Below are 20,073 nucleotides of genomic sequence, written 5' to 3' on the forward strand. Positions count from 1 at the left end.
ACAGTATATGGAGTCATCAGAGAGGGACACACCAGTAAAGTTCATGCCCATTCAAAAAAGGGAAAAGGGCAGAGCAGAGAGCTGGCTGTCTCTTCTCTGACATGTGGAAGATGCTGCTGAGCAGCTGCTATGTTGGAGCTGTGGAAACAGTCCTCACCAGGACTGAACTGGCTGGCACTTGATCTGGAACTTTTAGCCTTCAGAACTATGGGAAATAAATTTCTATGGCTTAAGCCACTTGGTTTGTGGTATTTTGTTATAGCAGCCCGGACAGACTAACACAGTATCAGATGAACTTTGTTAATCAGGTTACATAAAAATCTACTGAGAATAGAACTTTTAGCCAGGCATGACTTTTTAATGTATACTGGCCATTTAGAAAGTACTGACTTAATATGCTGATCTCTAACTGTGGGCACATTTCAATATATAGTATTCTAAAAACCACATTGTTATCGTCATTGCTATTCTTACTAGCCCAACCTTTTCAGTATTAGGAAGCCCACAAGTTCATGTATCAGATGCAAGATTTCTAGAATTCTAATCTTGTAAAAGTTTAATTTGTATCATGAGTGATAAACAATGTCATTTGTTTCCTTGAAGCACTAAATACCAAAGTCTAAATAAGCATGGTTTCCAGGTCAGGTGTTCCTTGAGATAAAAATGGTATTTTTGAAAGAATACTATATCTATCAGTTCAGCTCACAGCTAGCTATGTGCACACTTTTCCTCCAAAGGTCATCCTCTGCCTCATGAAGAATAGTGACAAAGATAAGTACTTGGAGTTGAGACATAGAAAGTAATGGCTTTTACTTGTCCCATGAGAACATTCTAGCTCTCTCTTCCCTGCCAGTGTATGGTGGGGAAGTAGTGTGACCACTGTGTCCTATGCAGGTGAAACATTTTACCTGCCAGACCACTAGACCAGTGCTGTGAATGGTAATATACAAAGCAGACTGTGTAACGCCCTGGACTATGGCTAAAAACATTTTGGACCACATAGGCTACTGAATGGGGCTCGAGGACTCCCAAGAGTCCATGAGCCATATTTTAGAGATGAACTCCTATTTAATCAAACAAACCAAAACAAGACAAATATGAATCTGTTAGAGGAAAAGGCTTCACAAGGAATGCAGCGACACTTCCTCTTTCTATTGCCACAGAAGCGCCTGGATACAGGGAGTTCAAAGAGTTCTGAGCCAGCTGTAGCCTGGGTTGCATAGTGAGCACTAGGTCAGTCAAAGTTACATACCAAGACCCTGTCTCATAAAAAATAATAAAACAAAACAGAAAAATAGTATTAGAATGATATGTGCTTTAATTAGAAAAAATTCAACTATATGTAGTATAAGGAAAACATCACAATAAGCCCCCATCCCTGTTTCCCAGATTCAGTACTGTCAAGGGTTCATTCTCTGTTAAGACTATAGTATTTTAAAACAAACCACAGACATGTCATTTCACTCATGTGTGTTTTGATATGTAACTAAAAATCTGGGCATTTTCTTATATAACCACAATGTCCTCAGCATACCTAACAATGAGGGCTGGTATCAGGATGCCATCCAAAACCTAGTCCCTAATATATTTCCTTGGTTCTCGCCAATTGATTGGTCCAAACTGGGATCAAATAAAGCTGTACACATTACATTTGGTTTTTATAGCTCTTAATTATCTGGTAAAAAGTTTCTTTTCAAGCTCTAAGAGGCAAACATTATCTGAACTACAGAGAGGGAGCTATGAGTGCAGGGTGCCAGCAGCCATAATCTGGGGGAGGTGGAGGCAGGCTTAGGGGTGGTGAATGGAAAAAGACCAGAAGGAAATAACACAAAATGCCAGCCGTGGCTGTATTTTGGATAGTAAGACTGTGAGTAATTTTTTCTATTTTTTTCTATCTTCTAATGTTTTATAAAAATATGAATAACTTTTATATTTTTATAATACTTATTTTTTAAAAAAATAACTAAAAAATGACTAAAGAAAAGAAAAGCCCATAGAATTATCCTACCTCAAGTCAATAGAAAAGAACACTGTGTCTGAATTTGCTACCAGGGGCAGACCTGAGAAATTAAAGATGCCTGATCTAATGTGCTTCTAGAATATGGGGGTCATAAAAGAAACACTAGGAAAATGTGAACTCCAACATTCACTGGCCTTTGAAGTTTCTTTTGAAAGCAGGTATATGGAACCCAGACCTTCTGCTCAATGAGGGCTAGAAGACAGGTGTAAAAGAGGCATGGGTCTGCAAGGGTGCTGAGCCTTCCTCCAAACCACACCAGATAGGAAGTATGAGGGCTGGTACTGTAGACAGGGTTGTGGGGCAAGGCCCACTGACCACACTCTTCATTCTGTGGTGACCCAGACCCAGTGACCACATGAGCGATAGATCATTTGGTAAGCCTGGGGATGAGGTAACATCTCTCCTTCACAGTCAAGATGCCCGTAATGAAAGGTTCAGTACCACACTCTAGGTCCAAGGGCTGACAGTCTAGGACACTAGAGTGGAAAGCCTAAACTAAGCTTGAGACCAGGTAGGAGGTCAGGGTGCCATAGAAGGCCCTGGAAGCAAGAGCCCAGGTGAATGAAGAAGAGCATGTCCAAAGCTTGTGTGGCTGAAACCCCAGGTTTAGTTTGCAGGTTGTGAGGGCTTATCTTGGTATAGAGGCAAAAGGTTGGAAGGAGTGGTACCGGAGTGGACAAAGCTTTGCAATCTTCCTTAGGCTACTACAATATCCTGCTTTCTGAGGCAGGCACTGTCTGCTATGAGAATGCTGCCCCAGTGTATTTTGTGATTGTTGTTGGTTTTTTTTAATGTGGGTATTTTCAGCACCTGCAAGAACATTTCTGCATCCCTGGAGCTAGTGCTGATGGCACTCTCCTTTCACATCAGCACTTCTCTCTCCTTTTCTCCATCCTTCCCTGCTCTTCATCAGTAAAAATGCTCCCATTGCAACCTGAAAATAAGCCCCTGTCTTCTGGATCTGTTAATGCCCCTCTCACACATCTGCTACATTGAGCAAGTCAAAGCTGTTCAGCTGTGCCTCTCCTCAGAGGGGAAGCCTCTTTCTCTTAGTACAGTGACTACCTTAATCCCAGTCCACTTTGTCTTATTCTGGGGCCTTCTAGAATAAGGCCATTATTGTTTCCCCATTAGAAGCTGAATCTAATTCCTTTATATAATTTCTTCATCTCCTCTGGCCACATGTCCTGATTAACCCCAAAAGTCCAATCTTTTTTTTTAATATTTTTATTATTATGTATTTTCCTCAATTACATAATTAGAATGCTATCCCAAAAGTCCCTCAAACCCTCCCCCCCACTTCCCTACCCACCCATTCCCATTTTTTGGCCCTGGCGTTCCCCTGTACTGGGGCATATAAAGTTTGCAAGTCCAATGGGCCTCTCTTTCCAGTGATGGCCGACTAGGCCATCTTTTGATACATATGCAGCTAGAGTCAAGAGCTCCGGGGTACTGGTTAGTTCATAATGTTGTTGCACCTACAGGGTTGCAGATCTCTCTAGCTCCTCCATTGGGGGCCCTGTGCTCCATCCAATAGCTGACTGTGAGCATCCACTTATGTGTTTGCTAGGCCCCGGCCTAGTCTCACAAGAGACAGCTATATCAGGGTCCTTTCAGCAAACGCTTGCTAGTGTATGCAATGGTGTCATCATTTGGAGGCTAATTATGGGATGGATCCCTGGATATGGCAGTCTCTAGATGGTCCATCCTTTTGTCTCAGCTCCAAACTTTGTCTCTGTAACTCCTTCCATGGGTGATTGTTTCCAATTCTAAGAAGGGGCAAAGTGTCCATACTTTGGTCTTCGTTCTTCTTCAGTTTCGTGTGTTTTGCAAATTGTATCTTATATCTTGGGTATACTAAGTTTCTGGGCTAATACCCACTTATCAGTGAGTACATATCATTTGAGTTCTTTTGTGATTGTGTTACCTCACTCAGGATGATGCCCCTCCAGGTCCATCCATTTGCCTAGGAATTTCATAAATTCATTCTTTTTAATAGCTGAGTAGTACTCCATTGTGTAAATGTACCACATTTTTTTGTATCTATTCCTCTGTTGAGGAGCATCTGGGTTCTTTCCAGCTTCTGGATATTATAAATAAGGCTGCTATGAACATAGTGGAGCATGTGTCCTTCTTACTGGTTGGGACATCTTCTGGATATATGTCCAGGAGAGGTATTGAAGCATGACTTACGGAAACCAGCTCTCCCCCTGCATAGCCATCTGTCACCACCATGCCTCAGCCCTCATCTTCTGTTCTTGCTACTGAGGGGTTCTTTAAGCCTAACAGGGACTTGTCACTGAAACTCCATACATACTTGGTCCCTTCCTTGAAGACCCTTCCTCTCAGATCTGCGAGCAGGAAGCATGTATATCCCTTGTGATCCAGCTAAAATGCCATTTCTTCCAGGATCAAGTCCAGAACCTCACACTGAAACCCAAGCCTTGTGATGTTCTTAGTGGTGACATTCTTATTCACGTAGTAAATATTGAATGGTATTTGTTGCACTCAGATACCATACAAGGTATTGAAAATCTCAGACATTTCCCCATCCAGACAGAAGTCCATCTTTCCTAGTTGTAGTTGTCTATTCTCCCTTTCCCCTGGCTGCATGTTTTAAATTTCTTACAGTAAAGGCATATTGCAACTTAAAAGCAAAAGTCATTTTGAGACATTTTCGCCTGTTTTTTAATAAGTAGATGAGATATTGGAGTGCATTTGTAGGCTGAGTGAAAGACAGACAAAGTGAGGAAGGAGTCACAGTTTGGGAGCCTGGTAAAGAAGGACTCAGCCTATGAGAGCAATGAGTTCCCACAGGACAAGGGTCAGCTCTTCTCCTACCTTGACTAGAATAAAGGGAGGGGCTGGGAATGGGGCTCAGTAGACCATGGGAAGGTGATTCGATGCTCCCTGTCAGGTTCCCCAGGGGTAAATGTCATTTTCCCTGCACTCCAGGGCCAGTTCTGTTCCATTCTGTTCTCCTGCCAGACTCTTTTTTTTTTTTTTACAGTTTTTTTTAATTAGGTATTTTCTTCATTTACATTTCAAATGCTATCCCAAAAGACCCCCCATACCCTCCCCCCCATTCCCCTACCCACCCACTCCCACTTCTTGGCCCTGGTGTTCCCTTGTACTGGGGCATATAAAGTTTGCAAGACCTATGGGCCTCTCTTCCCAATGATGGCCGACTAGGTCATCTTCTGAAACATATGCAGCTAGAGACACGAGCTCTGGAGGTACTGGTTAGTTCATATTGTTGTTCCACCTATAGGGTTGCAGACACCTTTAGCTCCTTGAGTACTTCCTCTAGCTCCTCCATTGGGGGCCCTGTGTTCCATCCAATAGCTGACTATGAGCATCCACTTCTGTGTTTGCCAGGCATCGCATAGCCTCACAAGAGACAGCTGTATCAGGGTCCTTTCAGCAAAATCTTGCTGGTGTATGCAATGGTGTCAGCATTTGGAGGCTGATTATGGGATGGATCCCCGGGTATTCCTGCCAGACTCTTAAGCCCGGACCAGAGTTTTACGTCTTCCTCATAGTTCAGTGCCCTCTACCCAGAAAACACTTTGCCTTGGTTTTCACTGTTCTGTTTATTCCTGTTGCTTAGTGAGATGGTGGGCCCCAAATAAGCATGTGCATCCCCAGCAGCCACCCCAATCCTATGAACTTGCATGCTGGGAGTTGTGGAGTGTCTCAGGTAGCCCTGCCATGCTTCCCCACAGAGCTGCTCTTCATTTCCTTAATGACCCCTGTGGACTTTCATACCATTAACCTGCCAGATGCCACCACTGAAAAGCTTGTATTCTTCCTGGGCTACTGTGGTCCAAAGCAAGACTCCCACAGTGCCATGTAGCTTAAGGCTTTCGCTAAAAGCAGTGCTAGGTGCTGTGTTTCATACCTAGGCACCCTACTAAATACCTGAGAAACTCCAGGAGGAAGTAGCTTCAAAGCCTAGTTCTGAGAATCAGAAATTGTTCCCATAATCTCTCCTCTTAGTCACTACAAGGGGCAGAGCCTAGCTGTTTTATTTCAGGACTGTCGGTGGGACCTCTGTAGCAAGGGAGGGATGGAAGGAGCTGCTGTTCCATATCCCTCAAGTCCCAGTTTTCCACTGAAGACACCAGCCAGCTAGATGGCTTCCCTAAGGTCACATCAGAGGAGCAACGGAACTCAGTTGTGAAGCAGTGAAGCTTGAGGATGAAAAGCAGAATCCAAAATGAAACATTTTCAAGATATGAAATGAGGTGTTTGTTTCAGTAAGCAGCAGAAAAGGTTATGGTGTGGAGTGTCTTTTCAAGGACAAGGGGCTTTATGAGCTGGCTTACAATGGACCTGTTCAAAGGAAGGCTGGGGTACTAGGTTCACCAGGCAGAAGGTATCTGTGATGTTTCCTGGATCCAGAATTCCCCCACCCCCCACCCCCACTGCTACTTCCCACATTCTCCTTCTTTCTCCCTCCCCTCCTCCAGTTTCCTTTCTGTACAGAGAGATGAGTCCCAAACATGAGCCTTTAATGGGGGACTTTTGGGATAGCACTGGAAATGTAAACGAGGAAAATACCTAATAAAAAATATTTAAAAAAAAAAGATGCCTCCTGCCAGTCTTGAGGACAGTGGAACACTTTGAAGATTATACCTGCTTGAGTACCTTTACCCACTGTTACGGGAACACAATTCCTATCTCCTGGCCACAGCTAGAGTTTCGGCTCCCTCTAGCCCAATGGTTCTCAGCCTTCCTGATGCTGCAACCCTTTGATACAGTTCCTCATGTTGAGGTGACCCCCAACCATAAAATTATTTCATAGCTACTTCATAACTATAACTTTGGTGCTGTTATAAACCCTAATGTTAGCAACCAACATACAGGATGTCTGATATAATCCCAAAGGGGTTGCAACCCACAGATTGAAAACCCCTGATCTAGATGCTGTATGTGGCAAAGATTTGGTTTCCTCTGCTTCCTTGTCTTTGGTTTAGAAGCTTACATAGCTGTCATCAGATCAGGATGGGAAAGGACCTAATCTCTCTTGAGACTGAAGGACAAGCCAGTGAGTGATAAGATTGTATAGTTAATTCCAGCTTCTTCTCTATGCAGACTCTACCATGTGCACAAACTGACTTAGAACCCAAACAGGCTGGCTAACTTGGAACCAGCCAACCTGTGTTGCTGGGCTTCTAAGGCACTGGTCCTTTCCCAGCCACTGGTGGTCTTGACACAGCAAGAGCAAGCCTGTGAGATGAAAGGAGCTGCTGCTGGTGGGAGGCAGCCTTGCCACAGTTTCATTCTGCCCTGCTGTCTTTCTCTTGTTGTCAGTCTCATTCTGTCACCTCAGGCCTCAGTTGAGAGAGGGCCTAATGAAGGAGGACCCCCAACCCTGCCCCCTGCTTATATGAAGCCACCCCATAGTTTCTGACTAGTTAGTCACAGGTCATTCCATAAGGAATCAGCTTTCCTTCCATCAAGCAACCTCCTGCCCTTTGCTGTCCCCGCCTCTCCACCTCTGCCCAAGTCATTTTCAGACACTTTGTTCTTGACACCTTTTACTGTCCTTTTGGCCAGGATGGCTGGGATGGCCAGGACGGCCATGTTGGCTGGGATAGCCATGTTGACCAGACTAGCCTTGCCTTCATAGCTTTAAGAAGCAGCAGCAATCTGCTGCCCCCAGGCACCACCACCACTCCAGACAGCCTGCTTTTGTTCCAGTCAGGAAAGTGCTTCTTTCTGCCTTCCAGGCTTTTTGAACTAAAAGTTCTGTATGAGGAAGCCCAGAGGTTCAGAACTCATTTCACATCTAGTTATTTAAAATTTAAAATTAGCTCTATTAGTAGTTTTTTGAACCAAATATGTCTCAATGAGTTAATATTTTTCAGAGAATAATTTTTAAAAAGTTCATGGAATAGGACGGAGGTCCAAAGGTTTCTTCACGCCTTTATATCTATAAATTGTAGAAATGAGGTATAATTGTAGAAATATATTTGAGGTATATTTTGATTCTCATCATCTACGTTACGACCTTCCGCTAAAAAGAAAAAAGTGTGTGTGTGTGTGTGTGTGTGTGTGTGTGTGTGTGCGCGCACACACACATCCACATGAATCCACTATATATATATATATTTTTTTTACTCTGAACCTTCAGGTATGGACCTAAGAGTTTGCATGATTCTTGAGTATTTCCCACCTGATTGCCCAGCTTCCCCTGGTGTGTCAAAGTGATGCTCAAAGGCTGTGTACCTGAGGCTGGGACCAGCAGCACTGAGTAGGTCAGGAGGGGATACCTCCTTAGATAATGGGTTTCTCAGCCATGTGTCTTCAGTCTGTGGAGAGACTGTGCTTAAGCTGACATTCTGAACAGTGGCACCCCACAGTATGTGCTAGAATCCTGTGTAGAGTTCAGTGTGGCCTGAATCCTGTGGTTATGCAAAGGAGGCAGGACACGATCTCCTCAGGGGTACTGTCCATGTGTTCCCTCCTCCTTTTTTTTTTCTACCTTTTCCATGAAAAGCCCTTTGTCTTCTGCCACTGGCTCTGGTTATGGACTTGGTGTTGATGTGAGTACAGTTTTCAGATTGGAAATTAATGAGGTGTTCCATTGAGAGAAGCCTGACTTCTACCCTGGCTGGCTGCTCCCAGGTTTCCTCCATGTGGGTCTTTGCTGCTTTCTCTGTGGGCAGCTGCCCTTGGCTGGCATTCTTCTATTGGCTTTCCCCAGAGGTACTTTCAAGACTGCTTTCCCAGGCTAGAAACTATTCTAGTACATGTCAGCTGTGCCTCCCACAAGTCCCAAGCCATGGTAAAGCCAGACAGCCTTGGCTGAGAAGGGAAGTTCGAAAAGGCTCTCCTTTGTATGTTTGTGAAGAAGGGATGAAGGGCAAAAGAGGAAGGGAAATCAGGTAAAGATGCTATGGAAACCAGCACCTAAAGTAGAAAGTTTGGTAGTGTCCATGTGGGCATTGGAGAAAGGCTGTCTTGACAAGAAGGAAACAAAGAAGCAGAGGTACCTATTAGGTAGAACAGGTGCTTCTAATAAGATAGTGTACTATTAGTAGGCATGTAGCCAGGCTCTGGTGAGGAATAGTAGGCAACATAGGGTGACACATGGCTGCTAGTCAGGGCTCAACAATCAGAGGGGACTAAGGAAGCAACTGATGTGTAGAGCCAAGACATGTGGGCATGTAGGCAGAAGAACATCTAAGAGCTTTGTACAGCTTACTGTAAAGGTTTGTGCATAAAACTTAGAATGCTCTGAGCACTCATCAGATTCTACAGCTGTTCTTGCTCCAACTTTGTACAGCAGAAATCTGCTAATTGTGTAGTAGTTACCTTCACTTGAGTGTCATGTACTAGGAAGGAGGATGCAGGCCACAGGAGGACAGATATCAAGACCTGAGTGTGGGGAGGAGTTCATGAGCTAGCTCACTGGGAGGTGTAGGAATGAAAAGGGTGGCACACAATGTAAGCTGCCACCATCTGTCAGCAGGCTGAAAACAGACTGCCTAACACACATGTACACAGGACTGAGCTGAGGGAGAACTCATTTGGGAAGAAAATTAAGAAAAGAAAGAAGCATAGTGTCCACACTTCAGTCTTCATTTTTCTTGAGTTTCATGTGTTTAGGAAATTGTATCTTATATCTTGGGTATCCTAGGTTTTGGGCTAATATCCACTTATCAGTGAGTACATATTGTGTGAGTTCCTTTGTGAATGTGTTACCTCACTCAGGATGATGCCCTCCAGGTCCATCCATTTGGCTAGGAATTTCATAAATTCATTCTTTTTAATAGCTGAGTAGTACTCCATTGTGTAGATGTACCACATTTTCTGTATCCATTCCTCTGTTGAGGGGCATCTGGGTTCTTTCCAGCTTCTGGCTATTATAAATAAGGCTGCTATGAACATAGTGGAGCATGTGTCCTTCTTACCAGTTGGGGCATCTTCTGGATATATGCCCAGGAGAGGTATTGCTGGATCCTCCGGTAGTACTATGTCCAATTTTCTGAGGAACCGCCAGACGGATTTCCAGAGTGGTTGTACAAGCCTGCAATCCCACCAACAATGGAGGAGTGTTCCTATTTCTCCACATCCACGCCAGCATCTGCTGTCACCTGAATTTTTGATCTTAGACATTCTGACTAGTGTGAGGTGGAATCTCAGGGTTGTTTTGATTTGCATTTCCCTGATGATTAAGGATGTTGAACATTTTTTCAGGTGCTTCTCTGCCATTCGGTATTCCTCAGGTGAGAATTCTTTGTTCAGTTCTGAGCCCCATTTTTTAATGGGGTTATTTGATTTTCTGAAGTCCACCTTCTTGAGTTCTTTATATATGTTGGATATTAGTCCTCTATCTAATTTAGGATAGGTAAAGATCCTTTCCCAATCTGTTGGTGGTCTCTTTGTCTTATTGACGGTGTCTTTTGCCTTGCAGAAACTTTGGAGTTTCATTAGGTCCCATTTGTCAATTCTCGATCTTACAGCACAAGCCATTGCTGTTCTGTTCAGGAATTTTTCCCCTGTGCCCATATCTTCAAGGCTTTTCCCCACTTTCTCCTCTATAAGTTTCAGTGTCTCTGGTTTTATGTGAAGTTCTTTGATCCATTTAGATTTGACCTAGTGTGGACACTATGCCCCTCCTTAGAAGTGGGAACAAAACACCCTTGGAAGGAGTTACAGAGACAAAGTTTGGAGCTGAGATGAAAGGATGGACCATGTAGAGACTGCCTTATCCAGGGATCCACCCCATAATCAGCATCCAAACGCTGACACCATTGCATACGCTAGCAAGATTTTATCGAAAGGACCCAGATGTAGCTGTCTCTTGTGAGACTATGCCGGGGCCTAGCAAACACAGAAGTGGATGCCCACAGTCAGCTAATGGATGGATCACAGGGCTCCCAATGGAGGAGCTAGAGAAAGTACCCAAGGAGCTAAAGGGATCTGCAACCCTATAGGTGGATCAACATTATGAACTAACCAGTACCCCGGAGCTCTTGACTCTAGCTGCATATGTATCAAAAGATGGCCTAGTCGGCCATCACTGGAAAGAGAGGCCCATTGGACACACAAACTTTATATGCCCCAGAACAGGGGAACGCCAGGGCCAAAAAGGGGGAGTGGGCGGGTAGGGGAGTGGGGGTGGGTGGGTATGGGGGACTTTTGGTATAGCATTGGAAATGTAAATGAGCTAAATACCTAATAAAAAATGGAAAGGAAAAAAAAAAAAGAAAAGAAAGAAGCTACGTCTCTAGAGAAAACTTTTTTTTTTTTTTTTTTTTTTTTTTGGTTTTTCAAGACAGGGTTTCTCTGTGTATAGTCCTGGCTGTCCTGGAACTCACTCTGTAGACCAGGCCGGCCTATGCCTCCCAACTGCTGGGATTAAAGGCATGCGTCACCACTGCCCGGCCAGGGGAAACTTTGAGACCACAAGAATGAAGAGGTCAGAGCCATTTTCCTTATGAAGGAGGCTGAGGCTCCATTCAGGAATTGTGGGTATGCTCGGATCTCAAGCCTGGTCACTTGGATGGCTTCTTGTAGAGACCTTTAGCTGCATCTGTCTCCAAACTGCTTCCCAACCCCTGGAACGGGCTCTGAAGCTGTCCTTGCCTATAGCATGCAAGGCCTTGTGAGTACCAGGTATGAGGCCTGATTGCTAGAGAAGACAGGATCTCATAGAGTCTCTTGCTATTTGCAATAGGGATCATTCTTGGAATAATCCGAAAAGTAGAGTTTAAGAAATTTTGAAGAAAAAAAAATCTAATATTACAGATTCCAGACTTGTTATATAGAAGAAGAAGAAGAGGAGGAGGAGGAGGAGGAGGAGGAAGAAGAGGAAGAAGAAGAGGAAGAAGAAGAGGAAGAAGAAGAGGAAGAAGAAGAGGAAGAAGAAGAAGAAGAAGAAGAAGAAGAAGAAGAAGAAGAAGAAGAAGAAGAAGAAGAAGAAGAAGAAGAAGACGAGGAGGAGGAGGAGGAGGAGGGGGGGGGGAAGAGGAAGAAAGAAGAAGAAGGAGACGGAGAGAAGAAGAAGGAGAAGGAAAAAGAGAAGAAGAAGAAGGAGAAGGAGAAAGAGAAGGAGAAGAAGGAGGAGGAGGAGAAGGAGAAGAAGAAGAAGAAGAAGAAGAAGAAGAAGAAGAAGAAGAAGAAGAAGAAGAAGAGGAGGAGGAGGAGGAGGAGGAGGAGGAGGAGGAGGAGGAAGAAAAGTGAACAGTAGGGATTGGAGAGATGGTTCAGTGGTTAAGAGCACTGACTGCTCTTCTGGAGGTCCTGAGTTGAATTCCCAGCAACCACATGATAGCTCACAACCACTTGTAATGGGATCCGATGCCCTCTTCTGGTGTGTCTGAAGACAGCTATAGTGTACTTGTATTAATAAAAATAAATAAATCTTTTTTAAAATTTTTTTTAAAATAATGTGAACAGTAACTGCTGTTCTCCAAGTGCCCCTGTTGTCATTTTTAAAAAGCCATAGTTCTTTCTTTCATGGAGGGTGATCAATCACAAGGGTCACTGCATACATCTAGGATAGAAGCTGTGTTACATAGATTCGGTGTGTGGAGAGTTGCTGAGTTCCTCTCTTTCCTTCTTTCTCAAAGGTATCAGCCAGGCGTCATAGTCCCATCTCGTGTCTCAGGCAGCTATCCTATCTTCTCTTCCCTCTTTGTGACATTGATGACCATTCATCCAAACAAATGGAAACACTTCCCATGGGCCATTCAGTGCAAGTCTTCCACGTGGCCTTGCTTTGTGCTGGGGAAGAGTGTAGACCTCAGCTGTCTCTTGAATTCTGCTAGGGCCTGGTAGTCTAAACTGCCAGAAGGCAGCAACCTCTGCATTTTGTTCATCCATGTGGCACCAGTCAGTGTTGAGAGAGAGAGAGAGAGAGAGAGAGAGAGAGAGAGAGAGAGAGAGAGAGAGAGAGAGAAGAGAGAGAGAGAGAGGAGAGAGAGAGAGATTAAGTACAGTCTGTCTTTGCAGATCCTTGAAGAGTGGTTTGGCCGCACTATCATCCGTTCTTGCACCAAACTGAGCTACGACCATGCCCAGAGCATGATCGAAAATCCAACTGAGAAGATCCCTGAGGAAGAGCTTCCCCCAATTTCTCCAGAGCACAGCGTCGAGGAGGTGCACCAGGCAGTCCTGAACCTGCACAGCATTGCAAAGCAACTCCGCCGCCAGCGCTTTGTAGATGGCGCACTCCGTTTAGATCAGGTCAGTGAGTCTCTTTTGTTTTATGTGGTCTTGAGTTTGGCTTGTGCCCAAAACTCAAGGGTGAGAAATATCCTGGTGGCCTCTTTCTCTCCACCTATTTCCCCTGCCCCTGCCACACCATGGTAATATGAGTTAGGGTAAGATGGTATCTGTGTACAGAGTTCTGTGACTCCCAGCTGCTCTTACCTGGAAAACCTGTGTCCATGATTGAATTCTCACTTGTAGATGGCATTGCTGTGACAGGTCCCTGGGACAAAGAAGGGAGGAAGGACATATTTTTGGCTTGTGGTTTCAGAGGCTCTTGGAACATAGCTCTGTTGTTTCTGGCCCATAGTTGGGGGGGGGGGTGGCATGTGAGAAGTATGTGGCCCAGTGGAGCTGCTTGTCTCATGGCAGCCAGTAAGCAGAGAGACAGAGGCATGTGAAGGAGCAGAGGCAAGATAGACTTTCCAGGGTACACCCCCAGTGATATCAATGAATCCAACAGCTGGTTCTTTGAGAAGATAAGCAAGATTGACAGACCCTTGGTCCAAGTAGCCAAAAGAAATAAAGAAGGCCCACATTAACAGAGTCAGAAATGAACAGGGAAACATTACAACAGATGCCTAAGAAATTCAGAGTTTCATAAGGGCATACTTTAAAAAACTGTACTCTATTAGAAATGGATGAGTTTCTAGATTCAGCCAAACCACCAAAATTAAACCAAAAAGAAGTCAACAACCTAAACAGACCCATAACAAATAAGATTGAAACAGTAAAAACAAAACAAAACAACAAAAAACTTCCAGCTACAAAGAAAAATCTAGGGCCAGATGGATTCACAGGAAAATTTTACCAGATGTTCAAAGAAGATCTGCACCGAGTTGTCCTTAAACTATTCAAAAAGTAGAGGCAGAGGGAGCACTCCCAGGTCTCCTCTGTGAAGCCTTTATGTCACCAGTTCTCTCCGCTCATGGAGATTACTTCCTCTGCTCCTTGCTTCATGCTTGGTGTCCTGAGGCTGCAGCCCACCATCCTGTCATCTCCACCAACAGTCCCTCCCTGATTCCAAGAGGCTAAGTTGATGCTAATGACACCAGAACTTGTGTCTGACCTTTCTCCCTCACTCAAGCCTAGCTTCTTTACCTGCCTTATCTGCCTGACTGCCCTTCAGCAGCACAGTGGTGCTCACTCACCCTTCCTTCTGCAGAAAGCAGTGCTTGATGCCCACAGCATGGCACACAGGCTTCCCAGCATCCTCTTCTCCCACTGATACACTGGAGCATTATATATGTGCCCCCAACCCAAGTGTACCAGTCGCACAGATTTTTGTAATTATGCTTAGACTAAACATTAGACAGACAGATCATATACAACTCTCAAAAGGAAGCTGTTTATTCTGTAAACACATCCATGTTTTAGAAAGACAAGTCTTCAGAATGTCTTTAGGAAGACTGAAGTCACTTTACAAATGAACCGTGGGGCTTAGGAAAGTCTTTAGAAAATGAATTGGGTTTAGTTTTCTCAAAAAGACTAGGAATCTATGATGTTGGCACCTATAATCTCATCTCTCAGGAAGCCAAAACAGGAAGATTGAAAGTTCAAGGCCATATAAGATGTATGTCAAGATCATGTGGCAAGGAAGAATAAGAGGAGGAAGCAGAGGAGGAGGAAGAGGAAGAGGAGGAAGAGGAGGAAGAGGAGGAGGAAGAGGAAGGAGGAGGAGGAAGGAAGGTGGAGAGAAAGGCAATAAAAAGAATAAATTTAGTTTTCTCTCACTCTGTAGCTCAGGTTGAACTTGAACTCATGGCTAGCCCCCTGCCTCAGCTTCCCAAATGGTAGGATTATAGGTGTGAGCCACCAAACCAGATACTAACTTGTATTCTTTAAGTCTTACTTTTTTTCAAAAATGGTTTAGAAACATATATCTATGTAAATTAAGTTATAATACAAAATGTTAGGTTGTATATTATGTATGCCTTTTCTGCATGATTCTCTTATTTACTTAACTTTTACAATGAAAAACCAGCTGTTACCCAAGCCCATCAAATGAGGAAGTTTCTGAAGTACCATTTCCAGATGTTTCCCCACTAAGATGCTATAATAAAATTCAACTGGATTAATTCATCTGTGAAACTGGAGGGAGGGGGAGAAAATAGCGGCAACTTATCTCTGTCCCATTGGAAGAGGTGTGGTCATCATCGTAATGACCATAGATTATTGATGGAGAATGAGCAGTTAGTATGTCTGATACTCAGAATTGTATTACTGAAAAGACTTTAGATATCTGTATCCCAGTGGGCCTCCTAACTCATAAATGAGAAGGCTGAGGTCCCCACAGGTAGATGGGTTGCTTATTGCCAGGCATCCAAGTAGCTCTTTGTTTGGTTTTCCTCCATTTATTACACTATGCTGACATAAGAGAAAAAAGTTTGCCTTTAAAGTGAAAGGGGAAAACACCCTCAAAAACCTAATTAGGTTCCAGTTAATTAAGGTTTGAAAGTAATGAATTTGTATCCTTGGAGTTGATCCCTTCATTCGCCAGAAAACAAGTCTGTAGACCCCCACATAAGATGGAGACATCAATCTTTGCAGCCAAGGACACTGGTGAGGCCGTTTATAAATCAGCTAAATGGCTTTATTCAGAAGCCCTGCGTTTGTTCTCCCGTCCCTGTTGCCTTCTTTGCCCTCACAAGTTCATTTTTCCTTGGTGCCTTTTCAGTGGCCTGCTGTTTGCCATTGTTCTCTGAAGCTTTGTCTGCCATAGTTCACTGTGTCCATGTTTTGGGTGGTAGTCCTTTAAAAAGCACATCCTTTTATGTCAGCAGCAATTAGAGATCGGTCTTCAGCCAATCCAGAGGCTTTGCCTTTCCAAGAAATCAGTGTTTGATGACCCTGAGAATGAGCAAGGATGAAGTCCGAGGCACTAATATGGTGCTTGTTTGCAGAGTCAGAGACACAGGCTCGATAAGTGCAGAATGGCAGAGCAACGTGCTCACCGAGAGCTGATTTTAACAAAGTTTTCTTCCAAAAGGTGATTCTCCTTTGCCCCAAAAGCAACACAGGCTTCCAAGGCTATCTAGTGATTTTTGGTCGCTGAGTTGAATGATGACCCTTCTGAGTGGCTTGTCTCTGAATCCATGTTTTCAGCTACCAGGGTAGTTCAAGGACTTGGTACAGATGACCACTTTAATTATTTGTTTATAATATATGTCTCTCCCGAATCTTAAAAGAGGCCATAATGGGGCCAAGACTTCTGTATCTGTAGAAGAAAAGGAATCACAGTGGTTCCTAATATCCATATACTGAGTTTGATGCAAGGGGAGCCATCTGAGGGTTTTTGCTCCTGACTAGCACAGGCCAGCCCTCAGCAGCTGCCATCTAGGGGGGAAGATAGATCTGCCTGGCATGGGTGTATTTAAAACCCTGAAACCCTTTTGGGGTTCTAGGTCAGCTATTGCCTTCAGAAAGGATATGATGGTAAGGTAATGGGGTGCCAAACAGATCCTCAATATAAGACTAACATTGGCTGATGTCAGGAAACTCCACGCCCTGCTTTCTGAAGCTCTCTGAACCTGTTTCTCTTCAGCCAGGCTAAGACTTCTATGTGAAACAAACTAGAAGTTTGCAGAGATCAGACAAGTTCTCCCAGCAGGCAGTTAAAACTATGAATTCGGAGGGCCTTGGAAGTCAAATGAAAAAAACCTGAGAAAAATTCATATAAAGTAAAGGAGGCTTTACTAAGTTCTCAGCTCTGTCATCTCTGAAACCTACTTGACACAGTTTTGAGGCCCAAGCTCCATGCAGTTTCTTTGTAAAGGTAGCCTTTCTAATGGAAGACACTTTTGAATACCCTGGGACTCAAGCTGTGTGAGTCTGTAATGTTTGATCCTAACCTAGCATAGCCTTTCAATCAGTGTTGGCAGGCTTTCCCAGGAAAGGCCAGACAGTAAATGACATGAGCTCCTGGTCCATATGGTCTGTCTCTGACTCAGCCCTGCCTGTTAATGTGCTCCAAATGAATGGGGGTAGTTGAAGGTCACTAAGACTTGGATTTGATATCATTTTCACAGACCACAAAATATTATTCTTCATTTGATTATTTTTCAAGTATTTAAAAATGTAAAAATTCTTCTTTGCTCCCCGGCCATGCAAAGCAAGTTAAACTGTGTCCCACACATCACTGACCCTGCTTAACTGACCAACAAGCTTTTCAGCCCTATTACCCGCCAAGCCTTGAGCAGCTCATTACCACTTCCCCAGGAAGCCAGGCTAGGAAATGGAGAACAGTTGGGCTAAGTGACTTCTCAGGATGGTTCCATACAATTAAGTAAATTATTCTTTTGATTAGTACCACGCTTAGGGGGCCAGTTGGAGGCTGGAAGTAAGAGTGACTGACCCCCCAACCCCAGCACAGTTCTTTTGCCCTTCCCAAGGTCCAGTCCCTTTAGCTTGAAGCCAAAGAGTCAGCACTCTCTTTACTCCTCTGCAGGACCCTCAGGGTCAGAGCAGCCCTCCCTCTCCCCTCCCCTAGCTCCCCCTTCTCCTTCCCTCCCCTGGTCCTCTGAAGGTAGAGACTACTCCAGGAAGAGCAGGCTATGAGGAAGGTGGGTAGCTTCTCTCCTGGCTACCTGTCTGCAGTGCTAATTACAGCAGAGTGTTCCTTCTCTCTGCCATAGATAGCTGCATTCTGGATGGCTGCTGCTCAGTGTTGCTCTCCGATGACATTGGTGTAGCTGTGGAGAATGGGCAAGCCCTTCTGGTTTCCTTTAGCTTTAGTGTCTGTGTCAACTCAAAGTACAACATAGTCCAAGGCCCAGGCTCTGAGGTTTTTCATTCAGAGAGTTCTTCACTCAGCATAGCTTCAGAGACCTGTTTGGGGAGCCCAGTGTGTGTGGAGGGGGTGAGAATGTAAATGAGGAATGAGAAGTTTCAGGTATGGGAAGGGAGGCAGTGAACCACTAGACAGTAAGAAGCACTGGGTGGAAGTGCTTGCTGAACTTGAAACTGAGGAATGACTCCTGCCCAAAACCAGTGCTCATCCTTAGAACCCTGAAGAAATCCATGTGCCTGAAGCATACTGTCTTAGTTAGGGTTTTACTGCTGTGAACAGACACCATGACCAAGGCAAGTCTTATAAAAAACAACATTTAATTGGGGCTGGCTTACAGGTTCAGAGGTTCAGTCCATTATCATCAAGGTGGGAGCATGGCAGTATCCAGGCAGGCATGGCCCAGGAGGCACTGAGAGTTCTATGTCTTCATCCAAAGGCTGCTAGTGGAAAACTGACTTCCAGGCAACTAGGGTGAGGATCTTATACTCACACCCACAGTGACACACCCATTCCAACCAGGTCATACCTATTCCAACAAGGCCACACCTTCAGATGGTGCCACTCCCTGGTCCAAGGATATACAAACCATCACACATACCAAGAGCTTTCTGTCCTCTCTGATCTTCAGAGGACATCATTTGTAACTCCTGTCTCTTTGTGCCTTTCACTTCCTGTAATATGTCACAGGAGTCATTTGTGTTGACCGAAAATCCCTCTGTTATTTATCATACACACACACACACACACACACACACACACACACACACACACACACACACACACATACACACACACACAGTAGCTCTGCGACTCTTTAGGGTAGTGACAGTGGTTCAGTGGGCTTCTGCTACTTCCAGGCCTTCCATTTAAATGTAGACAGCACATGGCTTCACTTGGATATTTAGCAACTCACTTATTTCTCTACTTTCCTGCTTATTTTCATTTGTAGATCCAGCTCTCTGTGACACTCAGACCTGGACTCTCAGGGGTAGCAGGAAGGGTGGGGAGCTGCACCCTTCACCACAGAGAATCAGAACACAGCCTACAGTGGGGTCTGGAAACCTTTCCTTTGAGAGTGACAGATCAGTTTAGTTACTGTACATTAATTTCATATGGAATTACAGAAAATAGTCATACTTATGCACACATCCTTCCTTGTTAGATGAATTTCTCTGGGTGGCTTGTTAGTACCATCTGCGCTCTCCCTATACTCACTCTCCCTGTGACACAACATAGAGCCATTTCTCCCACTTCCAAAAACTTCAGAAAATCCTGTTTACCTTGGAAGTTGTTATGAATGCAGACTGACACTTGACCAGTGGCCATTGCTAGGTGCCTCTTGAGTTCTCTCTCCAACAGCAGGAACACTGCTCCTAACACTGCTCCTACAGCAGTGGGAAGCAGATGTCCTACCCTAAGACTGCATACCAAGTAGAGGAGAACATATGGACTTAGCAAAGGAGGCCGAGGGGATCTCAAGCACGATGGGGAGTGGATGGGAGTGAAGGGCAAGGACAACCTGCTCAAGACAGCTGTGCCCACTGATGAGCATGAGAAGAGCCAGAGGCAGCTTCTCCTCCTCTGAGCTGAGGCTGAGACTGGACACTTGTGACACACGGAGGTGAAAGTGGCTCTGTCTACCCCGAGATGGTTTAGATGAAAGGAGGCAAAAAAGTAGCCAGAGATAGAGCCACACCCTCTGCCAGCTGGAACACTTGGGATGCTTCCCCACTCCTCCACCTCTGCTATTACCTTGACTGTTGGGTGTCTTTCCAGGCAGGATGTAGTGAGGCCTGAAGCTGGAACTGCTGCAGTTGGTCAACAGGCCTGTTCAGAAGAACACTGAGTCTGCTTTCTAAGTAACTCTAGAAAGCAAGTTTGGCTCCTAGCCCACCTCTAGAAGCTTTTGCTTGCCTTCTGGTTCACTCTGCATGTTGATGTCTAGCCTCATTTCTTCCAGGCCAAAAAAAAAAGCATTGCTTCATGCCTGCTGCTATATTCTCTGGGTTCACCTCTCTCTGGACCTGAAGAATCTGAA

At 44.6% G+C, this 20,073-nt stretch overlaps 1 protein-coding gene across 10 annotated transcripts in view; it reads left to right on the forward strand.

Annotated features, from left to right (window-relative positions):
- The window catches only part of Dis3l2 (DIS3 like 3'-5' exoribonuclease 2), a 348,174-nt gene that overhangs the window by 275,180 nt on the left and 52,921 nt on the right, over window positions 1-20,073 (forward strand). For 9 of the 10 annotated variants that reach the window (XM_006529300.4, XM_030252483.1, XM_030252488.1 and 6 more), the window contains one exon: window positions 12,989-13,222. The exons of the other annotated variant lie outside the window; for it this stretch is intronic. In XM_006529300.4, the coding sequence (XP_006529363.1) occupies window positions 12,989-13,222 (234 nt within the window). The remainder of the gene's footprint in view (window positions 1-12,988; window positions 13,223-20,073) is intronic. 10 annotated transcript variants of the gene reach the window in all.

Source organism: Mus musculus, chromosome 1, assembly GCF_000001635.26.
Source record: "Mus musculus strain C57BL/6J chromosome 1, GRCm38.p6 C57BL/6J".
In the NCBI taxonomy this organism is placed as follows: domain Eukaryota; kingdom Metazoa; phylum Chordata; class Mammalia; order Rodentia; family Muridae; genus Mus; species Mus musculus.